Source organism: Schistocerca gregaria, chromosome 3 (assembly GCF_023897955.1).
Source record: "Schistocerca gregaria isolate iqSchGreg1 chromosome 3, iqSchGreg1.2, whole genome shotgun sequence".
NCBI classification, from domain to species: domain Eukaryota; kingdom Metazoa; phylum Arthropoda; class Insecta; order Orthoptera; family Acrididae; genus Schistocerca; species Schistocerca gregaria.
The window spans coordinates 608,632,820-608,654,814 of NC_064922.1; the positions used below are offsets into that span (position 1 = coordinate 608,632,820).

At 39.1% G+C, this 21,995-nt stretch overlaps 1 protein-coding gene across 9 annotated transcripts in view; it reads right to left on the reverse strand.

Moving 5' to 3' along the window:
- The window catches only part of LOC126356233 (CREB-binding protein), a 162,554-nt gene that overhangs the window by 99,946 nt on the left and 40,613 nt on the right, over nt 1-21,995 (reverse strand). For 3 of the 9 annotated variants that reach the window (XM_050007054.1, XM_050007052.1, XM_050007058.1), the window contains 6 exons: nt 18,908-19,124; nt 16,894-17,204; nt 14,330-14,525; nt 14,018-14,248; nt 13,389-13,597; nt 4,856-4,998 (listed from right to left, as the gene is read on the reverse strand). In XM_050007054.1, the coding sequence (XP_049863011.1) occupies nt 4,856-4,998; nt 13,389-13,597; nt 14,018-14,248; nt 14,330-14,525; nt 16,894-17,204; nt 18,908-19,124 (1,307 nt within the window). Of the gene's footprint in view, nt 1-4,855; nt 5,002-13,388; nt 13,598-14,017; nt 14,249-14,329; nt 14,526-16,893; nt 17,205-18,907; nt 19,125-21,995 lie in introns of all 9 variants that reach the window. The other 6 variants (XM_050007059.1, XM_050007056.1, XM_050007053.1 and 3 more) reach the window with 4 other exon arrangements.

The window sequence follows — 21,995 nt, forward strand, 5'->3', positions numbered from 1 at the left end:
CCTCTTGGATGGTATGCACTTGGAATCTGATCAGTAAACTCTGTGAAGCATAATCTATTGCAGCATCAACCACTGGAGTCTACTGGGCACTGCTATAATGCTTCAGGACTTCACTAAATGATACCATGACATTAACATGCCTGTTTTCTTGGGATCTTATCTCTCTCTTTATAATCCAACATAGCAAGTGTCCCACACTAACGAACAATACTTAAAAATAGGTTGAACAAAAGTTCTGCAAGCTGCTACTTTTGTGACTGAATAACATTTCTTTACTCTCTTCCAGTGAATATCAGCTTATCATCTGAAATGGCAACAATGTCGAAAGGATAGATTGCTACTCACCATATAGAAGAGGAGGCATTGAGATGCACACAGGCACAATGAAAAAGAATGGTATAAATGTTCACCTCTTTTGTATCCCCACTGCATACCCCCAGCCAAACTGTTGCTCATCTCAGACACAGTTGCATTCGGGCATTGGTGCCCAGAGAAAACAGTGGCCATGTGTATGTGACCCGTGCTCGAGTGAATGTATGTGGTTTTCTTTTACTTCAGGTGAAGGATGTGAACATTTGTAGCATTCTTTTTCATTGTGCTCTTCTATGTGGTGAATAGCAATCTACCTTTCCCTATTATCTTTAATCCGACCAGCATATCATCCGCTTTTATTACAACTAGCTGTGTATGTGAAGATTTCACTTTAGATTGCTCTGGATGGTTAGCCCAAGTTTTTCATGGTTTTCCTGATTCCAGTAATTTATGACCAATAGTGTAATCATACAGTAATCAATCTCTTCGACTATTAATGTGTGATATGTTACAATTATTTACATCCATGATAAACTGCCAGACCCTTCACTAAAATCGCCCACACATCTAACTACTTTTCACTGCTTTCTTGTGATGTTGCAAATTTCCTAAGAACACTGTCACCTGCGAACAGTCTCACACAGTTTCCTTCATTATCACTTGTAAACAGTAATGACACTGTAACACTCCTCTGGGGTACTAAAAAATTACTATTAAAAATGTAAATGAAGACAGCAGTCAGTCACAGAATCTGTAATATGTTGTAAATTTACATTTAGACTATAACATAGTCATCATCAGTGCATTACCAGAACAGACATATAAGCACAACATATGGACAGTCACATATTTATGCTCTGACATGATTATGTCTATATGGCTCTTCTGGTAATGCACTGATGATAACTACATCACAACTGAAATCTAGATCTGTGATAAATTACAGATTTTGTGATTGACTGCTGTTCCCCTTTATATCTTAATATTCAATGGTCACTGTAAATCACCAGTATCCAATGGATTCCAATTTAGTTAAAATTACAATTACATTTGTTATTATCATTCCTTTAAGGTCTTGGTTCTACCTGTTAAGAAGTCCTTAATTTAATCAAAAATCTGGTCTGACATTCAGTAAGCTCCTATTTCGTTCACTAACTGGCACTGCAGAACTGTATTGGATGCCTTACAGAAGTAAAAAATTATGGCCACCTTGGACGCCGTCATCTATTACACTCCAGAGTGATGCTCTAGATCTCATGGATACATGTACAAGCTGAATTATGCAAAATATCTACAGTGTCCTACTTGATTTTTATCAAGGAGATTTCTGTTCTCTAAAAGTTCCTTAGTGTGTGAGTGTAATACTACAACACACTGACATTAGTTATATAAGCTTATCCTTGTGTGCAGCTTTCTGCCGATACATCCTGAAAACGAGTATTATCTGTACTTCTTTCCAGCTGTTTGGTACCCAGAGATTTCCAATACACTGCTTCTATTAAGGCAGCAAGTTTTTCCACATAATCTGTGTAGAATCTCGCACGACTCATCCAGTATAGATGCCTTTTCGTCATTAAGCTATTTTGTTTTATTTACTGTTCTATCTACAATGGGCATTGAGTAAGTAATATAAGATTTTTTTTCCCCTTAAACAGGTTGGTTTTGTTCAAGATTCCAATACACCATATTATTCCCTACCCCTTTGGCTACAAAACCCTGTTTTTCAAAAACTCCCTGTTCAACGCAAAAACCTTACGCCATCTTACTGGAAGGGCCTGTATGCCCACCTGGTACCACTCTACTGGTTGATTTTGGAGCCAACATCATGTTGTATCAATAACATCCCCATCATCAACATATTGCTTTCCATGGAATGCATCTTTCATTTGGTCAAACAAATGGAAGTCAGAATGGGTGAGATCCAGGCTATAGGGTGGATGAGTAAGAACAGTCTATTGAACCTTTGTCATCTCCTCTCAGTTGTGCAGACTTGTGTGAGGCCTTGCATTGTCATGGAGAAGGAACAGTTACTTTGAATTTTTGTGGTGACAAATGCACTGAACTCATTTCTTCAATTTCCTGAGGACAGCACAATACACTTCCGAGTTGATCATTGCACCATGAGGGAGGACTTCAAACAGAATGGCCCCTTCAGAATCCCAGAAGACTGCCGCCATTACTTTCACCAGCTTTGAACTTTTCCTTCGGAGGAGAAGTGGTGTGACACCACTCCATGGATTGCTGTTCTGTTTCCTGTTCAAAGTGATGAACATGTGTTTCGTCAAGAGTGATGATGATCGACAAAAAATTGTCACAGTCAGCCTCAATAACGTTCAAGCAGTTCCGCATAGGTGGTCCTTTGTTGCCGTTTATGATCTCTCGGGCACCAATGAACCAGTGGGCTCACACCATTGAGTACACCAACTGGAGGACGAGTGCATCAGCAGTACCAACACACATCCAGTTGAACAGCAAGTTGTGTGTTTGTGAGCTGTCAATTACTGTGAATTAGTGTGTCTGCACACTGCAACACTGCAGTTGTGTGTGGCCAGCTGGCTCGTGAGAGATTGGACAGGTTTGTACGACATTGCTGCGATGATGACCAATTCCTCAGCCATTGACTCACCATGCTTTTGTTCGCTGCTGAGTCTCTGTAGACAATCAGCAATTGCAAATGAATATCTGCGATGCTCTTGTTTTCCGCCAAAAGAAACTCAACGACAGCCCTCTGTTTGGGACAGAAGTGAGTGGGAATATCCAATGATTTCCCACAACCAATTCCACATTTCTCTCCCCCCCCCCCCCCCCCCCAAAAAAAAAAAATCAATGTTTGCCGAGGAAAAAAATCTCTTGCATACTTATTGAACGCGCCTTGTATATTCTCCCAATATCCACACCAGTTCCTACAGTTCTGACCTCACTAATCTCACACACTGCATTTTCCCCATTACAGACACCACTTTCTGCTCCCTATCTTTGCTCTCGACATACAAACTTACCTGTGTTACTCTTCCCAATTCCTCTCCTTGTTTATTCATTATAATGCTTTTAATTCAGTAAGACTTCTAGACATTTACTTTCTCCATTTTCATCACTGTTGATTCCATTTTATTATATTCACTGTCTTTTGCTGCTTGTGTCTGCATTCCACTAACCATAAGCGAACAACGCGAAGTTCAGGATGGAACAAGAACATTATGAAAAGGATAGATTGCTTTGGGGGGGGGGGGGGGGGGGGGGCGCGCATAGCAGGCCAGGGGTGGACCACAAAGGAGTAGTAGTTCTCTCATGACTCAATATCACCCCTATTCTCAACTCCTCGTCTCATATCCCAACAATAGCCTTAGACACAAGATCTGTCCCATACATCCTCCCACTACCACTCACTCCTGTCCTGTCACAAGCACCTCCTATTCCATCAAAGGCAGGGCTACATGTGAAAGCAGCCATGTGATCTACAAACTAAGCTGCAATCATTGTGCTGCTTTCAACATGAGCTGCCTATCTGCATACAAGGCCACTGACAAACTGTGATCAAGAGACAGCTGGACCACCCAGTTGCTGAACATGCTGCCCAACATCACATGCCCACTTCAATATTGCTTCACAGCCTGTGCCATCTGGTCCTTCATACCAACACTAGCTTTTCTGAATTACACAGGTAGGAATTATTCCTAAACATATCCTTTGTTCCCATAATTCACCTAGTCTCAACCTTAACTAGTCCCTGTCCTCCACCTACATATCCTCCTACCTTCTCCCACTCCAGTACTGTATGCACCTTCTATTCCACCAATGTGCCTACAGTGTTTTCATTCTTTTTCATTGACCTCTCCTATCCCCTCCTCTCTCCCTCTTCCACTCTCCTTCCCAGTACAGCCTCCAGACTCTGCAGCTTGCAGCCCTATCCTATCACTACTTTGTCCCTGTGCACTCTCACAGGTAGCACAAGTTGATCCACCCCTGATTTGCTATCTCTCCACACCATGTCACCTCCATAACCTCATCAACCATCCAAGTTTGCTGGTCTTGTCTGACACAGTTTCAGACAAGCCTCAGCATTTGGAGATAGAGTGCGCGCGTGTGTGTGTGTTTTCTGTTTCCAAAGAAGGAAATTTTTGTCAAATAGCTTCAATGTTCAGCAGTCTTTTCATTATACTTCTGTGCGACTCAACACCTCTTCTAAATGATAAGTAGGAATCTATGGTTTCACAATATTACTGTTATTTCATCCTGGAATTTCTATTGATTATTCTAACCATAAGTGCACTATCCTCTCAGTCTTTGCCTTTCAACAGTAACAGCGACAGAAAAGTTGAGTTTAAAACTTCAGAATAATCCATACTTTGTTCAGTGCCCCCTTTACTTGCGACAATGGAAAGTCCAAGATGGAATAACAATAAGTTTTCTTATTGGAAAAACAACATGCACAACGTAAATGTAATATATAAATTTCTAATTTTTTTGTACCTGTCTATCGAATGAACAGTACTACAAAAGATAAAAGAGACAGAAGAAACGTATGAACAATAAAATTACTCACAGCTTGTGCACCAAATGATTTCGCAAATCAGGGGTGACAGACTGATGCCACTCTTTGGTCCCTTGTACAGGTGTTGCAGTGACTTGACCTGGTGGGAAGACAGCTGGCAGCTGCAAATTTGCAAGTCGGCTCTCTGCAGCGAGCTGCTGAAACAATGTAAAATACATTTACTGTATGTGAAAACACACACACACACACACACACACACACAAAATGGTTCCTTGCAAGTCTCTCCATCTCTGCGTAACTATACAACCTACAACCACTTCAACTGGTTGACTGAAATAAAGCATTGGTTTCCCTCTACAATTTCTGCTACCCACACTTCCCACCACTGCTAAACAAATATTCCTTGATGTTCTAGGATGTGTTCTATCAACCTATCCCGTCTTTTAGGGAAGTTGTGGCATTCCCCCCCCCCCCCCTCCTCCATTAGATTAAGTACCTCTTCATTAATAATCTAACAGGCTCAAATAATCTTAAAAAATTTTCTGTAGAATCACATTTTAAAAGCTACTGTCTTCTTGACTGCATTTTTGTCATTCACATTCCACTTCCATACAGGACTCCATTCGAGACAAATACCTTCAGAAAATACTTCGTAACAGGTAAGTTTATATCAGATGTTACATTACTTCTCTTTTTCAGAAACTGTTTCCTTGTTACTGATGGTCTGCATTTTATATCCCTGTATTTCAGCCACTGTCAGTTACTTTGCTGTCCAAACAGCAAAACTAATTTAATATTTTTTTGTATTGCATTTCCTAACATAATTCCCTCAGAAGTGCCTGATGTAATGTGACTATATTCCATTACCCTTGTTTTACTTTTGCCAATATTCAACTTATAAATGTCCTATCCTCTCCATTCAACTGGTCCTCCAAGATCTCTGCCCTTTATGAAAGAATTACAACCTGGATTGGTAGGCCAGTCCAGTTTTCATTTCTACGTCAAGAACTTCAAATCCCTTTTCAAAGTTTGCTACTTGCTCAATGTACAGATTGAATAACATGGGGGCAGACTGCACTTTTTAATTACTGCTCCCCTTTCATGTCCTTCAACTCACACAATTGCAGTCTGTTTTATGTACAAGTTGCACTTTCCACACCAGCTTCAGAATACCAAAAGAGGTTTTGCAGTCAACATGTCACATGCTTTTTCCAAAATCTAAAAATCGTATAAATGAGGACTTATGTCTCTTCAATCTATATTCTATGTTAAATTGTACAGTCATTCCCTCACGTTTTCCTATATTTCTCCACAGACAAACTGATTTTCCACAAGCTCACAGTCTAGTGCTCTCTCTATTTTTCTTTGAGTAATTAGTGTTAATATTTTGCTAACTGGAGCTAAGTCTAGGAGGGAGATGGAATGTGAGGATATGTTACAGAACAAATTTCCAACTCCAGTGTTCAGGGAAACTTTTCTTTCAGGCTGCTCCAAAGCTGTCACATGAGGTTTGAGCACCTGCAGCATCTATCAGCTGCATCACATCCTGATTCATTCTGTCATGTACATGAGTTCTTCACCTGGCAAATGTCCAGCTACCAGATTGACAGCCCATCGGCTGTTGGCCCAGCCTGTAGTGCTGTGTGGGACAACCGAAGTGATCCATTTAGTGTATCATGTACTCGGCTCTCTTTGAACAGGGCAGTAGCATGTACAGTAACTTCTCATCGCAGAGGTGGGTAGTTCTGTAATCATTCATGTGTTCAACAAGCTAGTGATAGTCATTCATCTATAAAAAGCCAAGTGGTGAACAAACATTAGTTGATAAACATGTATGGTCCCATGTGATACTCCTGCCTTTGATGATGAGAGATTTACCAGTGGTGTGGACAGCAATAACTAGTAACAGATGGATACATGGGACAGGTATTATAGTGGAATTACTGTAGGGGCCCGTGCCTCTGAACAGGGATAATGGCCTGGCAATGTCATATGGTAAGGTAATAATGTTTCTGAGGTTAGGACAACAGGAAAGCTACAGTAGCTGGTGCAGGAAGGTTATCAAGAAAACACAATCTCGATGCATTGCTTGACTTGGAAAATTATACTCTGGGACAAGTTTTGTATGAAGGTGTATGATGCCTAAGTGGTACAGAATGATGAGGGTGGAAGTTCAGTGATTTTTTTTGAGTTATCAGCTATTTATTGAAGCATCTGAAGAAGAGACAACGTTAAGACTTTCTCAAAGAGGTATTGAAACGAGATCATCTCTGCCTGTTATCCTTCCCACAACTCGTAATGTCAACCCCCTAATCTCAATAAAATCATTGACACACCATTTTACATTCCCGGACCATTATATCTACCTCAAGGTTCCTGTCCTTGCAACAGTCCCTCTGTGCATGCTGTAACAGCAGACTGTTCCAGCTCGAATGTCTGCCTGTATACAGATGTAGGCAGGGGTGTATAAACAGAGTGTGTGTGTGTGTGTGTGTGTGTGTGTGTGTGTGTGTGTGTGTGTGTGGAGGGGGGGGGGGGGAAGGAGCCAAGTGTCCACGGGCAGTGGTGAGCATACAATTTGCCAACAACCAGTCGACATTTGCACACGACAATACTGGCTAATGAAGTGAACAGAAAAATGCAACAAAATGAAAAAGTACTAACACTTCACCACATTTGCATAACATGAAACTTCTTTTTATTCACAACTTGGGACAGATTCAGGGTCAAAACCTCTGTTTCTGCAAGATACAGTATGTTCACCAGTGTCGATCTTGAAGTTATGATACTTCTGCAATTACATTCATGATATAAAAAAAGATGTTCACAACAAAATGCTAATCCAAAGACTCACTGCCAGTTGCATTTCTGTTAGCTTTGAAAACTCTTTTACATATATACCACAATACCACTATAACTGCCACAGTACCTATAATAGGGCAGAGTGCAATTTTGAAAATCAGTCACCTTTAATTGCATTTCCGAATGTACTGTATATGGTGCAACTGAAAATGAAGTTCTAAATTAACTTCATTTTCTAAATTACCCATGTCCTGAATCTTTGTCTAAAAATTCTGATGATGTTACACAAAATTTTGCTACTAAACCCAACAACTTGCTGGAAGGTAACTGCAGCAATAAAATAAAACACAGTTCAGTTGCCTGTAACAAACTGCCTACAGTGAAACCTCTTTATAACGTTCCTTCATACAATTTTTTCCTCTATATTACATCCGTTTTTTTTCGGTCCCGATTAAAAGCCCATATAAACAATGTTAAATTTTCCTCTTTACTGAGTTTCCTCTATATTATGTAATGCTCATATTTTTGGAACCCTCTTTATAACGTTTAAGTGACTGGATGTAGACACAGTTTTCCGTTCTGTGGATTCACAATCTGCACCGGCTCAGAAAGCCCATGCTCAGTGTATTTCATATGTCAGTGGCAGAATCCGGTCACATGACATGTGATGCACATTCTGCTTGTGATCTTTTTGGTGCCATTTCAGTCAATGCTTTGTATTCATAGCGTGTTGTGTGAGCTGAGCAGCAAACAGTTTGTGTGTCTAGTGAGAGTGTGTCTTCAATATAACTTAAAAAAAAAAAAACTTTCAGCAGTGGACATGAGTGAAAAGTGGAAGAACACTTCTCTGGAAGAGAAGTTTTCTGGTGTGAGTCACTTGGAGCTAGCGAAGCAATCTGAACTGGCCCCCTCAACACTACTATGAAAACAGATCGTCGATAATGGAAGGGTTCAAGAATTGTGGAAATTTGAAATGTATGCTTGTGAAACCATCGACTTACGATGAAATGGAGGAAGTTTTATTAACTTGGTTTCAGCAAGCACTTGCTGCAAACATTCCTATAAACTATTCTAAAGGAGAAGGTGCTTCATATATCACTGCAGTTAGGAATGGAAAATTTTAAGGTGTCCAGTGGATGGATTAATAAATTTTGACAGCATCATGGTGTTGTATACAAAGTGGAATGTGGAGAAAGTAAAAGTGTGGACGAACCAACTGTAACTCAGTGGATGCAGACTCTCCCTAATCTGATACATAGCTACAAACTGGGTGACATTTATAACACTGACAAAACTGGCATGTTTTTTCAATTTAATGCTGCATAAGACACTTACTTTTCATGGGGAAAATTGCCATGGCGGTGAGAAGAGCAAGAAACGTCTTACCGTTTTGTTGTGTGAAAATGCCAATGACAGTGAACCTTTGGTTATTGGGAAGCCAAAAACTCCGAGGAGCTTCAAAAACATTTCCACGTTTCTGTGCAAATACACAAACAATGCCAAGGCATGGATGACGAGTGATATATTTTTACGATTTCTCAGAGAATTGTATGCCAAAATTTGGAGTGCTGCAAGAAAATTGCTGCTGTTTGTGGATAGATATGCAGTACATCCACCAGACATATCCTTTCTGAGAAATGTGAAAGTAATTTTCCTGCACCAGCCACCTGCAACCTTTGGACTTGGGAATAGTACACTCCCTTAAGGTTAAATATAGGACAGCCCTTGTAAAAAAAAAAAAAAAGGCCTTGAATTTGATGGACCAAAGAAAACCGGGAAGCCAGCAGAGCTCACAACTGAAGCTGAATATTTTACAGGCAATGAATTTAATTATGTACTTGTGGAGGGAAGTCAGTGCTGAAACTATTAAAAACTGTTTCACAAAGGCGGATTCTGTGAGAATGAGATGGTAGCTACTGTGGAAGCTGTTGCAAGTGATTTGCAAGAGTTTCAGGAATTAACAGGCAGTTATTCTGTCACTTTTGAGGACTTATTGGCTGTGGATGACAACGTGGCAACCACAGGAGTACAAAGTATTGAGGAGGTGACTGCAGAGAGAAGCTTGGAGAATAATAGTGGTAGTGAAAGTGACAGTGACAAGGTAGATGACCCTGTGCCCTCATATCCTAAGGCAGCTGAAGCCTTTGAAACATTCAGGAGATATATGATGGCCCATAGACTTGAGGACAGAACGAGCAATAAATGATTGCCATACAGTCAAGGTGAAATAGAAAACAAACATGCTTGCTTGAATATTTAAATAAATCATAGGTATGTGATTTTCAGATTGCATAGGTTCCTAGAGTTTTGTTCAAATTTAAGTTCCATTCCATAATTTAATTATTAAAGTATTTTTTTTTGTAACTAATTCTTTTTTAATCTGTACTACTTACTGTGTTTTTATGTAATATGTGCAGTATATCATAAACAAAATTTGGCTCATATTCTATAAGTGGGTCAACTGAAGAACGGAATACCACCTGTCAGCTTTGGACAACGGTATCATATCTTAAGAATCTGTTATAAATTTTTACAGTACAAACTGATCCATTTATTTTCACCCATCCACCTACTGGGCCCCATTTTTTATTTACAAAAAACAAATCATTTGGTACATTGATCATTTGCAATGAATATCATATTATGATATTGTGAAAATTTTAAATGTCATCTATGGCACCATTTGTCAAAGTTTATTAATGGTATCCCTATTTTAAGTAATGCCCTATAATTATTATTTGGAAGCCTTCCTCTTTATAGTGTTTTCCTCTATACAGTGTTCAGAATTTGTGGTCCCTTGAAAAACGTTATATAGAGGTTTCACTGTATTAAATAGACACAGTTGGCCCATATTTAAAAGTCATTTATGTGACATGTCTGTGAGAGAGGCTGCACACATGACTGAACACAGTACAATAAGGAACCTGGTGGAGAGCTTACCAACCAAAACCTGCTGTGTCAGCTGTGAATGCCAGTGTCCCAGGGCGCATGGATGGAACAGCCTGGTCTACAGCAAGTCTTGAGGGAACTGAAAGACAGCTATACTACACATGTCAAATGAATCCTCTCATCCAGTTCACAGATTGGAGCCATCTCTCCCACATTTTCTTTCATCCTTTTACTTTCCTGAGCTTCACCCAGGCAGCAAAAAATGCCCACCCTCTCCAATAGTGAACTCTTGATTATTTACTGTTCTTTTCTTCCCTCACCTTCTTCCCTATCCAATCCAATCCCCCCCCCCCAATATAGTGTTTTTATTCACAGCACTGGTTATTTCAAAGTCACTGTCTCTTACACATTCTGGAATTTAAGGGGGAAAAACTACTTCACACACAGGCATCCACTCCTGCAAACTGCACTGTAGCCTTTTTATTAATTACAGAATGCTCGCACACTTAAAGAAATGACTGTCAACAGTTCTTCTGAACAACAGTTTTACAACTATTGATTACGATGGGAAAAAATGTGGCTTCAGCAATCACTACACATCTTTACTGTCAAGCTATTCTCAGTAAACAATGTCATTTCCTCGGTGCAGTCGTAATTTCAACACTTTCCTGCAGTGTAGGCAGATATGAACCATTACAGAATATTGTTAAAACTCAGTTCCCAAACTTTTTCCTGTCATTTGCTCAAACAGCTCTCAATGAGCTGCAGGAAAGGAGACGCCAAACACATCTGTCCACATAGTTGGTCAACAGTTCCCATGCCACTTTTCCTCCCTAAACACAACATAAATAGGGCTTTAATAAACCTGGCTGACACCTATCCCCAATTTTCCTAAGGACATCCTCCTCTACCTGTTGCACAATCTAATCACCACAATGTTCACCTTTTTCTTGTGTGAACAAACCACAAGACCAGTGCTGGCTTCTTGATACATGATTCACTTTCACTCTTAAAGAGTGTAGAACACATCCATTTTATACGATAGGTGTGCTTTTTGTTACATGTGTGGACCATGAAATGGAATATGCTCTAGAAATGATAGAAAAAAAGTATTGTATTTCAAGGCTGAATAGGGAATCTCCAGGAATTGCTACCTTCTCAATCAGTATCGGGTGCAATACAGAACAAAATACAGTCATTGAGTTACAAATTCAATTTGATTAACATGGCTGTAAACAATGTATGTCTTGGTTCAGTCAAGGTTGTTAAATAGTCTGTCCACTGGCCAATTTCAGTGTGGTGTTATTCAGGTTTCACTTCAACAAATACTGGGAAGGGTTATGCTTTACACAAATTACCCAAAAATTGAATGTTTCAACACGTTTGTTCAATGTTACTCTATCCATGATCAATCTTGATGAACTACGGTGTTGTTCAAATGGAGATTGTTGATCAATAATGAACCAGCTCTGGCTGACCACAGTCACCCTCAAATACTTTTACATTGGTTAAAATGAAATAACATCAGTGAAAATTAAAAAAAAAAAAAAGGCATGATAATCATATAACAACTCTATTCATACGAAGGGTATAAGGTTCTGTAAGCAAACCCTGCATTATAGATAGCATCAAAAACTTTTAGCAGTGCTTTTTAAATTTATTTCCTGCTTCTTTACTTTGATGAGTATTCCATGCGATTTTATATGTTGTTATTTTTCTTTATTGAAGATTTATAATTTTGAGTGTTAGCTTAACATACTACTATATGAATCAAAATTTTTCCTAGTGTATATCAGCTTAATTTCCAAACTCATCAGACACACAAGACTTCAATGTATGAGCATATAGCTTCAGGTCATTCATTAAAAAGTGGTGGCAACCATAACCAAATCAACGATATAAAAAATGTACTCTGTTTATATAAATGAAATATGATTAACATGATCAACAGCTATTCAGCTTCAAAAATATATTGCGTGTATAACAATTAATATTTTGAAATACCCCTGGTTTCATGTACCTCCCATAAAATGCAGTGCTGTAGACTCACCCCATCTTCTTCCAACTCACCATATCATTTATATAAAAATGACAATGTAAAGAAGAAAGGAAAGTTAAGGCAGAATGTAAACATTTTAGAAGTACAGGAAGTCACTCGCCAAACAGCAGAGCCTTTGACAGGCACACACAAAAGAGAATGAAAATTTGCTAGTTTTCTAGTTTTCGGAATACATACCTTGTTGAGCTAGAACACACACACACACACACACACACACACACACACACACACACACACACACACACACACACACCTGTGCCTCTACATTGTGCAAACTGGACACAAGATTCCACACAGGTGCCAACCCTCCCACCCACATCACTCCTAGCCAGAAAACGTGCTGCCTTCCTCGAAGTTGCTAGCCACCCACCCTCAACCCCTCTTTCTAGTTCTCACCTCTCTTTCTACCAACCACCTCACCACACACAACAACCACCCACCCCACCACAAATAACAACCAGAACTTATTCTGAAAGCTAGTAAGTTTTCTTTCTCTTTCATGTGTGCCTGTTGAAGAGTAGTCTCTTTAACTATTTTGCAATCTTAAATTTCTGCAGACAGAAATGGCTCCTCAAATCTTCTAACACTATTCCCACACCTGAGCCATGTCTAGGCCTTCTATCTGGTAGGACCCAATCTAACAACTATCTAAGTCTAACCATTTTTGACACTGTGTTGTACAGTAGCTGCACAAATCTTCCCCCCCCCCCCCCCCCCCCCTAGAAAAGTATGAAGTGCAGAGAGAAGATACAAACATACAATGTAGTACAAGAAATTGTAATAATTAAATTAAATACACAGCAAAGAATAAAATGTAAATGCTCCACAACTCACTGCAGCTGATGTTTGTGGCTCAGCACCTCCAAGCCCGAACAAGGAATTTTGCATATTTGCAACTGTCTGCTGAATGGTAGCGACTGCAGCCTGAGCTGCAGCTGAAACTGGACCTTGTGTCGGTGGTGGCTGCTGTGAGGTAGGGTCTGATGATAGTGGGAGGGACACATTAGGTGCCACAACAGTTTGAGCTGCACTCTGACCTTGAACTGCAAATATCAAATTTGGCAGTTGTCTTTAGAAAACACAGCATAGCAATAAATTCAGTAATTCAATTTATATCAAGTTATTTATAAAGTTGCTTTAATACAATCAATGCAAAATAAGAGGTACCTCTCATAACTTTATAACCTTTTCCAAGAAATATAAGAGTGTATAAATTATTTTCATTATGTATTACATAAGCAGATAAAGCTCACAAGAACGTCTTACTGATCTTATACACCATACCGGTAAAACAAATATATTTTATGCAAGGTAAAAGATTTCTTAAATCAGTTTCTCAATGATCAGTTTTTATTTGAGTAAACAGTGTTTCCATCTATCACAAAGTTAATGACCTTAGATATTACAAGATTTGATAATTATATAACTTATTATGCAGACTTCTTCCTTTCAAAACATCTCACCTTGCGTGTGAGGAGGTGCGGGAACTCTAACTGCACCACCCACCACATTAGGCTGAGCTGGCCCAACACCAAGACCAGGAGCGACCATACGGTGTCCTCTGTTCACCACATTACTGGGGGTTAAAAGGCCACCTGGTGCAGCAGTTGTGGGACACTGAATACCAAGGGCATCATATGCTCTTCTCATATCAGATGCCGTTGGTTGATTGCTGGGAGCCTGATTAGATACGACTAAAAAACAAAAACAATAATACCAGAAGGCAAAATTAACACAAACACTATGCATCATTTAATGACATTTTATTTACTTACTATTTTGATGATGCCGTATTTTATCAGCCTGTTTCAGTGGCAAACATACAGGACAGTCTGTCCGAGTGCAATGCTTCCAGTGTGAGATTATCTGCCGTGAAGAGGAACAGTGTGCAACTGAACAAGACTTTCCTGCCTGGCACGTAGTCATGTGGTTTAACACATTTTTCATTGTCTTGCAGTGTGGTAATGTACACTGTGAATAGAGATAAAATATATGCTCAGTAACAAACCCAGTGAAAAGTCAACTAATGTCAAACAAAGCCCTCTCTCTCCAATTCCCTTGAAAGTTTCCTTGTGGTCTTATACCTTGGATCTGCTGTCCAGTCCTCCAACTGCATTGATCAAATGCCCTATTATTACCAGAAATGAACATACTTTCAGAATAGCATGGGCTGCTGGGAAAATAATAATGGCTTTCTGACATCATTTAAGCAATAATGCTTGTCTACTCATAATATAATTAGCACTCGCACAAGTTTAATCTACAATACACAGTATCAATCTCATAACATTGGCCACATAAATTTCCCATACTAGGCATTAATGAATATCTTAATTATCAGCACGCTTGCAGAAAGAAAGTAGAAAGTTTACAACATGCTCTTTTTAACACTTCCTTTTTTTTCTTTTTTTACAATGACTCAGTGTGTTAATTTTTTTGTATCGTATTACAATTGTGATCAATTGATTATATGAATTATTTTAAATTTCACTTTTGTGATTCAGTGTCAAAAACTGTGGTAGTATGAATATCTCCCATGGCCCTATTGTGAACTGCTATTTTGGTGGTAATGTATTCCACAATGTAGAAATGAAGATTTTTTCCCCCTTGACTTCACAAGTATTGATTTCACAACGAACAGAAACTGATTTTTGTAGCAGTGTTTATACACTTGGGACAACGTATTACCACATGATGCCAAGCACTTAAATGTGAATTGCAGAGTAGTCATGTAGATGCAGGGCACATTCGGAGATAGCAAGTCATATTCCCAAAAGCTTTGTAAAACTAGTTTGTTGATGGCAAGTATGTTTACAAGGTCCACAACAGAAACACTAATTTTGTCTTAAATATACTTCCCAAAGCTCTTTGAGAAATTACTTTGGTGGTAAGCAGACTTCCAAGAAACTTCAAAACAATGTTATTTGTTGGGATGTATACTTCCCATGGCCCTAAAAGCTGTATTTCACAACAAGCAGGAACTACCACTCGTGCAACAGACTGCCTCTAGACGCAAGGAGAGTACAAAAGTTTTAAGACATATTCCCATATATGCAGTAAATAAATATGTTTAGTGGCAGGTTTGTCCCCCATGGCCCACGAACTGGTTAACATAACTAAATTATTTAGTTTTACTGGTGTCATACTGTACAACACAGAACACTTACGTTTTAAAGTATTTGTTGCATGTACAGAAATAAAAAAATTAAACTGTTATCCTACTGTCATAAACTATCTCACTTCTACTTTAATTAAAAAAGATATCGAACTTACTAAATGTCCTTAAAAGACAGGAATTCATTTTTTCACTGAAAGCATAATTCATTTCATTTATAAATTTACAAAACAGACTGCGTTCATCAGAGATCTGTGGCATTCTCAATTAATGAATCCTTGTGGATGTTGTGAAACCAAAGTGACTGAAAATATGGCTGATTGCCACTTTTTAGGGATATTTTCCACAAATGAATGAAGAATACACTGAAATAATTAACAATCAAAAGCAGAATTTACTTTGCAAAAAATTAAAACAATGGCAATTAGAAGTACAGTTACCAACTGGTATTGGGAGAACACTAGGGACATCACTAAATAGAAACAATATTATATTTTAATGGAAACGCTGTAAGTGGTGCTATTACAATCCCGGTTGCCCCTCTCCCAGTGCAAATTTGTTGATGTTACAACGTGGAAACTCAGCTTAAAAATTAAATTTAACACCAAATTACCACACACAAACACATTATTATTTTATGTGGACCACAATTACACCTTCTTTCGAGCATCTTTATGCTATCAACCCACAAATAACAGCATTAAAACAGTCACTAAGGATCTTTCTCTTCCTAAAATATTAAACACGGCTCTGAAAAACAACATCAGTTGAAATAGATATTAGGGTGCTGACACAGTAAGTCTACTTGTACAAAGGTTCAGTACAGGGCGAAGTGGTACACAGCCTTTTTTACAACATAGGTCCAACAAATATCAACTACAACAGTCAATGGCAAAACATAAATATTGCCACAAAACAGTCACAGAAGGCGGTAACAAAAACTACAAAGAGAAAATAAGAAACAGGGTGAGGCAAATGTATGTAGGGAGAGAGAAAACTGTACAATCATGCATCATTTGTTACTTCAAAAGAAGCATCCTATGTTCCCCAATTCCAATCTCGAATGTGGACAGAGAATGGATGACTGCTACACAAAATGCTTGTTCATTAACTTTTAAAAATTTGAATCATATTAAATTACACTATGGTATTGTCTATTGTACAAAACCTTGAACAAAAAGTGGGAAAAATTAACATGGCAATTATTGAGTAGATAGTGAGTACCTGACTTCCCTGCCACGTTTCTCCATTGGAGAGACTCTCCCTTCGCTGGCATTTGTGCGCGTGCAGAAGCAAAACAAGCTGTTGCTGAATGAGCTTCCTTTTTTCAGGATCAGCAGTGGAGGTCGTGGTGGGAGTGGCTGTAGCTTGGCCCTGGGTAGGTGGTGCTCCCTGACTCTGTGTTGCTGTCTGAGGACCAGGCTGGCTCCCACTTGGTGCTCCAGACTGTGGCTGAGCCGGAGATGGTGCAGGAGGCTGCGCTTGAGGTGCAATGCCTCCTTCTGTTCCAGTCACTCCTACAACAGCCGGACCACCTGCAATACCATCTTCTTTACACACTTCAAATTCACAACAAAGCAACACAATTTAATAACAAATTATGAACCTTAAAGCTGTGCACAGAGTAACTGTTGCATAATCTCATTTGCAAAGCAATAGGGTAGTCTTTCACTAGTTTACAAGTTGAGACAATGGATATATAGAGGAATTTATCATCGGTTGGTACAGAAAGTAAAGTATCTCAGAGAGCAGATGTTTCAATCTCAACAGATGAACATTTTAATATAATATCAAACAGTACATCCCCAATAATGTTAACTGTATGTCTCCATGTATTGTTGTTCTAATGGGCACACACATTAAAAAACCATGCTTTACTTGGTTCCTCAACAAAAACTATTTACACGATGCATAGAATACAACAACTGGACATTTCAGAACTGGAAATAATATTAATTGGATGATTGCAGGAAAGAACAAATAAATAAAAATATTAATACAAATTATGTCTCTCTAGATTTTTCTGTTCCTGGGACAGATGTCTGTGTTAACATGTATCAACCACATAAGAGCATAGTGTTACAGTACATGGGGAACAATGTACATCAACAGCAGGCAGTAACATTAAAGAGTGAAGCATGTGCACACAGCTTTAAAATTACACCTAAGGCTTTCAATGCCATTTATTACCACAAAATGGCAACAAGCAGGTTCTTAGTATTACAATGTTCTTGCACAATGAATTCGTCAAGAAACAGTTACCATGAAATGGCAGCAAAGAACATATTATGCTACAATAAAATCCACAGAAGGAAAAGTTCATACTCTCCATGAACAATATCACTGTAATTACCAGTCCCAGTGAGACTCATTATCCGAATCTTTGACAGTTAACAACAACAGTGTCATTTAAGTGTGAATCTGATATATGGGTATAATTGTCTTTTTCTTCTTTCCTTCTTAGAAAATGACAAGCACTTACTGAATTAGATATAGTAATGACTATTTGAATGTTTTATGTAATCGAAGCTAAAATCACAAATTCAAGAATATCAATTATAGCATCCCATCATAAAGTGTTTATTTGGGGCCCTTATATCAAGCAGTATCAAGTCATTTGGTACTACAATTATGTGAATGGTAACATGTCAGCAGAATAAATTTAATATTTTTTACCTAATACACATAAGACTGAGGATATTTTCCAAATGAGATAGTATGAGGAGTAAATAAAATCAGTGTCATAGAACAAACAAATTATTATTGGTTATCCAGGTGTCAACTAGGGCATAACTGGTTCACACTAAAATAGTAACCAAAGAAAAACTATGTACTCCGCATGCGACATAAACACCCAACTGTTTATCCATAGTAACTATTTACATGAAACCATAAATTAATAATTGTTATGGTTCAGAACTGTACAATGAAATATGAAAAACCAAATCCCAGATGTTGCTGAACAACATTTCTGAATTTTCCTTTCAGCTTCATCATCATTAAGCCCAATACTTAACTATCAAATACTGCCTCTAATTATGAGACAAACTTTCTTCTAAAACATGTATCAAATACTTTTGAAAGATTGTGCTTATACGCAATAAAAATCATTAAAGCATACAGAACATTGTGAGGTAATGTATACAAGTGCTAGCTATCAAATTAATATGTCCCATTTCCCTGGACAATGTTTTATAGTAACTGACACACAAAAAATTATCAGTATCTATGTGCATACCTAAAGAGCTACCTGGAGAGGCCCCAAAGCGGGTACCCTGAATCGACGGCATGTTGGGGATCATAGTGGATCTTGGCTGAGGAGTAACTACTCCAACAGGTGGTGGAACACTGACAGCCTGTGGCCCTGCTGCAGCCCCACCTGGAGGAGCATATCCATAAGGGCTGCCAGCATTAAGAGCTTGACCCATCTGGCTGATTGTGGAGATATTTGGATTCTGTAACAAAGGAGTATTTTAAACTGAATTACTTATGGCATAATTAAACAATGGAAGCTCCCAGGCTGAAATATCAACAATGTACAGAAAAAAAGAGTGCTACTTATTGTAAAGATGACACACTGTAGACAAACACAACTACAAGACACTTAAAACATTAGCTTTCAGCCACAGCCTTCATCAGAAGGCTGGAGACAGCGGTCATGCACATGGGGTGTTCCTGCTTATGTGAAGGAATTTGTATATGCTTTTTTCTGACGAAGGCTGTGGTCGAAAGCTAGTTGTGCCCGTTTGCAACTTAACATGTCGACTTTACAGTAAGTAATGATCTATCTTTCCCTTACATTGTTGGTACTTATACAGCTTAATATCTTATATCAAGCCAAAATTACATTACAACAAATATTGTTTGGATATTAAAGTTCTACAAACTTAGTGGTTCGGTAGCACCAGCATGGTCAAACACGAAAAAGGTAAGGACAACCAGACAGCAAATTTCGTCATATTGCCAACCAAGCAAATGCATCCCACATACCATGGTCTTTACAAACCCCTACCATTTTTGAACTTCAGTTCACCTTCATCTAAACAGTCAGAACTCAAGTGATTTTACAAATGGATAAATACTCAGTATTAGAACAAATTTCTACAGGAGAAAATTGTTTCTAAAATAAATATGTATGCACAGAGCACTCAAAATATGGCACAATAAATGAAACACCAGGCTAAACAATGGCCTAAGGCAGCTACTGCTCAACAGCACTGTCCACCTTCAAGGTTGGCAACAAATGAAGTTAGCCCGACGTGGTCCAATTTCTTTCAATTCGGCACTAAGGAGCGAGAGGATAACATATTACTGTTTTTCAGTTTGCTAAATTTTGTAATAACAGTAAATCATGGAAATTAACAACAAATGTAAATAACAGCTATGACTCTGATGTGAAACATAGATCTACAAGTTCACAATTGGTTCATGAACACAATATGAAAACTAATTTTAAGTTAATGATTATTCATGACAAAGATGCCACAAATAACTGTGCAGCAGATAAAGAACAAATTAAAGATTGCCAGCTTTACATGTCAAAAGTTTCAGGGCACCAGGGGAAGTTTTATTAAATTGAGCAGCACATTTTTTAGTATGTGTGAGAGAAACCAATTAATACTTCCCAATTATTCAAGAAATTACCCAAATGATGCTGCTAGTGATTAAGAAGAATTGAATTTTTGAAGTGATGGTGTCACAGAATTCAAAGCGAGCACGATATGGCACACGGCTTCTGATGGAATTAAAAACCGTGGGTCAACCAGGTATGGCCGATACCAAGATGGTAGATTCCCATCAAGAAGGTGGAGGGATGAACACCACATGCTGGTAGTCCCTTTGATCACATGACTTTTATTACACAGGGCAGTGCACCCAAGAGTTATCCCATAAACGTGGAAAAAGAAATTTGATGCAAAGCCGAAAAACCACCCACAGAGGGTCATGGGGAATGAGACAGGAGTGGGGGGGGGGAAGGTGGCTCCCCCATGCCAACCCCCCCCCCCCCCAACCAGATGATCAGAAAGTTCATTACCCGGGATACCCTAGTGGCTGGGAACCCAAAGGAAATCAACTGAACAAGCAGCATGGTCAAGATTGGTAAGAAGGTTTTGGATGGTAGACAGCAAGGGGGTGGTGGGATTAACACTGGGTGAAAGCCTGAAGCCCATTCACAGAGCCCATACAAACTCTGGTGACGGGAGGGGCCATTTAATAAAGCAGAGGGCCCAATAATGGCCATCAGCTCTGCAGTAAACATCCCACACATGGCAGGCAAGAGATGGTGTTCTGTGCTAACAGAAGATGTGAAGACACCCCACATGATCGGCTAATTTTGAGCCAGTATAAGAAAATAATACCACACAAAACACCTGTAAGAGTGAGCAGAATAAACAATGGAAATCCACCAGAGTGACGGAGGCTTTAGCACCCCATAAGAGACCCATCTAAAGTAGACGTCTCTCCATTGATAACAACATGATGTGTTCTGTTTGCTAAAAACTCTTCAATCCAGCCACACAGTTGGTCTGATATTCTGTAGGCTCTTATTTTGCTTATCAGGCGACAGTGCGGAACTGTATCGAACGCCTTCCGGAAATCAAGGAAAATAGCATCTACCTGGGAGTCTGTATCTAATATTTTCTGGGTCTCATGAACAAATAAAGCGAGTTGGGTCTCACACGATTGCTGTTTCCGGAATCCATGTTGATTCCTACAGAGTAGATTCTGGGTTTCCAAAAACGACATGATACCCAAGCAAAAAACATGTTCTAAAATTCTAGAACATGAGTATAAACAAGGCTGGCATGAAAGGCACCGGCGACAAATGGATCCCACACCATGGTGGGACCAGGTCCAAGATGAGCAGTATGGAAGGGCAGCTGAGCCATAAACTTGACAACTATAGTCCACATGCGAACTGAGGCACAATAACAGTGAAGAAGAGTCAAACGATCTGTGCCATATGAAGTGTGAGCAAGGAAGGGAAGGACATTGAGTTTATGAAAACATTCAACCTCCAGAAGATGGATATGGGGCAACCAAATAAGATTTCTGTCAAAAAGAAGACCCAAGAAACATGACTGGGTGACCATGGTCAGGTGTTGGGCATTGAGGTAGAGTTCAGGATCAGGAAGGATGGTATTACAGTGACAGAAATGCATCACCCATCTTGGGGGGGGGGGGGGGGGGATGAAAACCATGTGGGAGCATCCATGTGGAGGCATGCTTGATGGCACCCTGTAGGTGTCACTTCACAAGGGCCACCAACTGAGAACTAGCCCAGATACAGAAATCATTGACATACGGAGCAGGAGTGACCACTG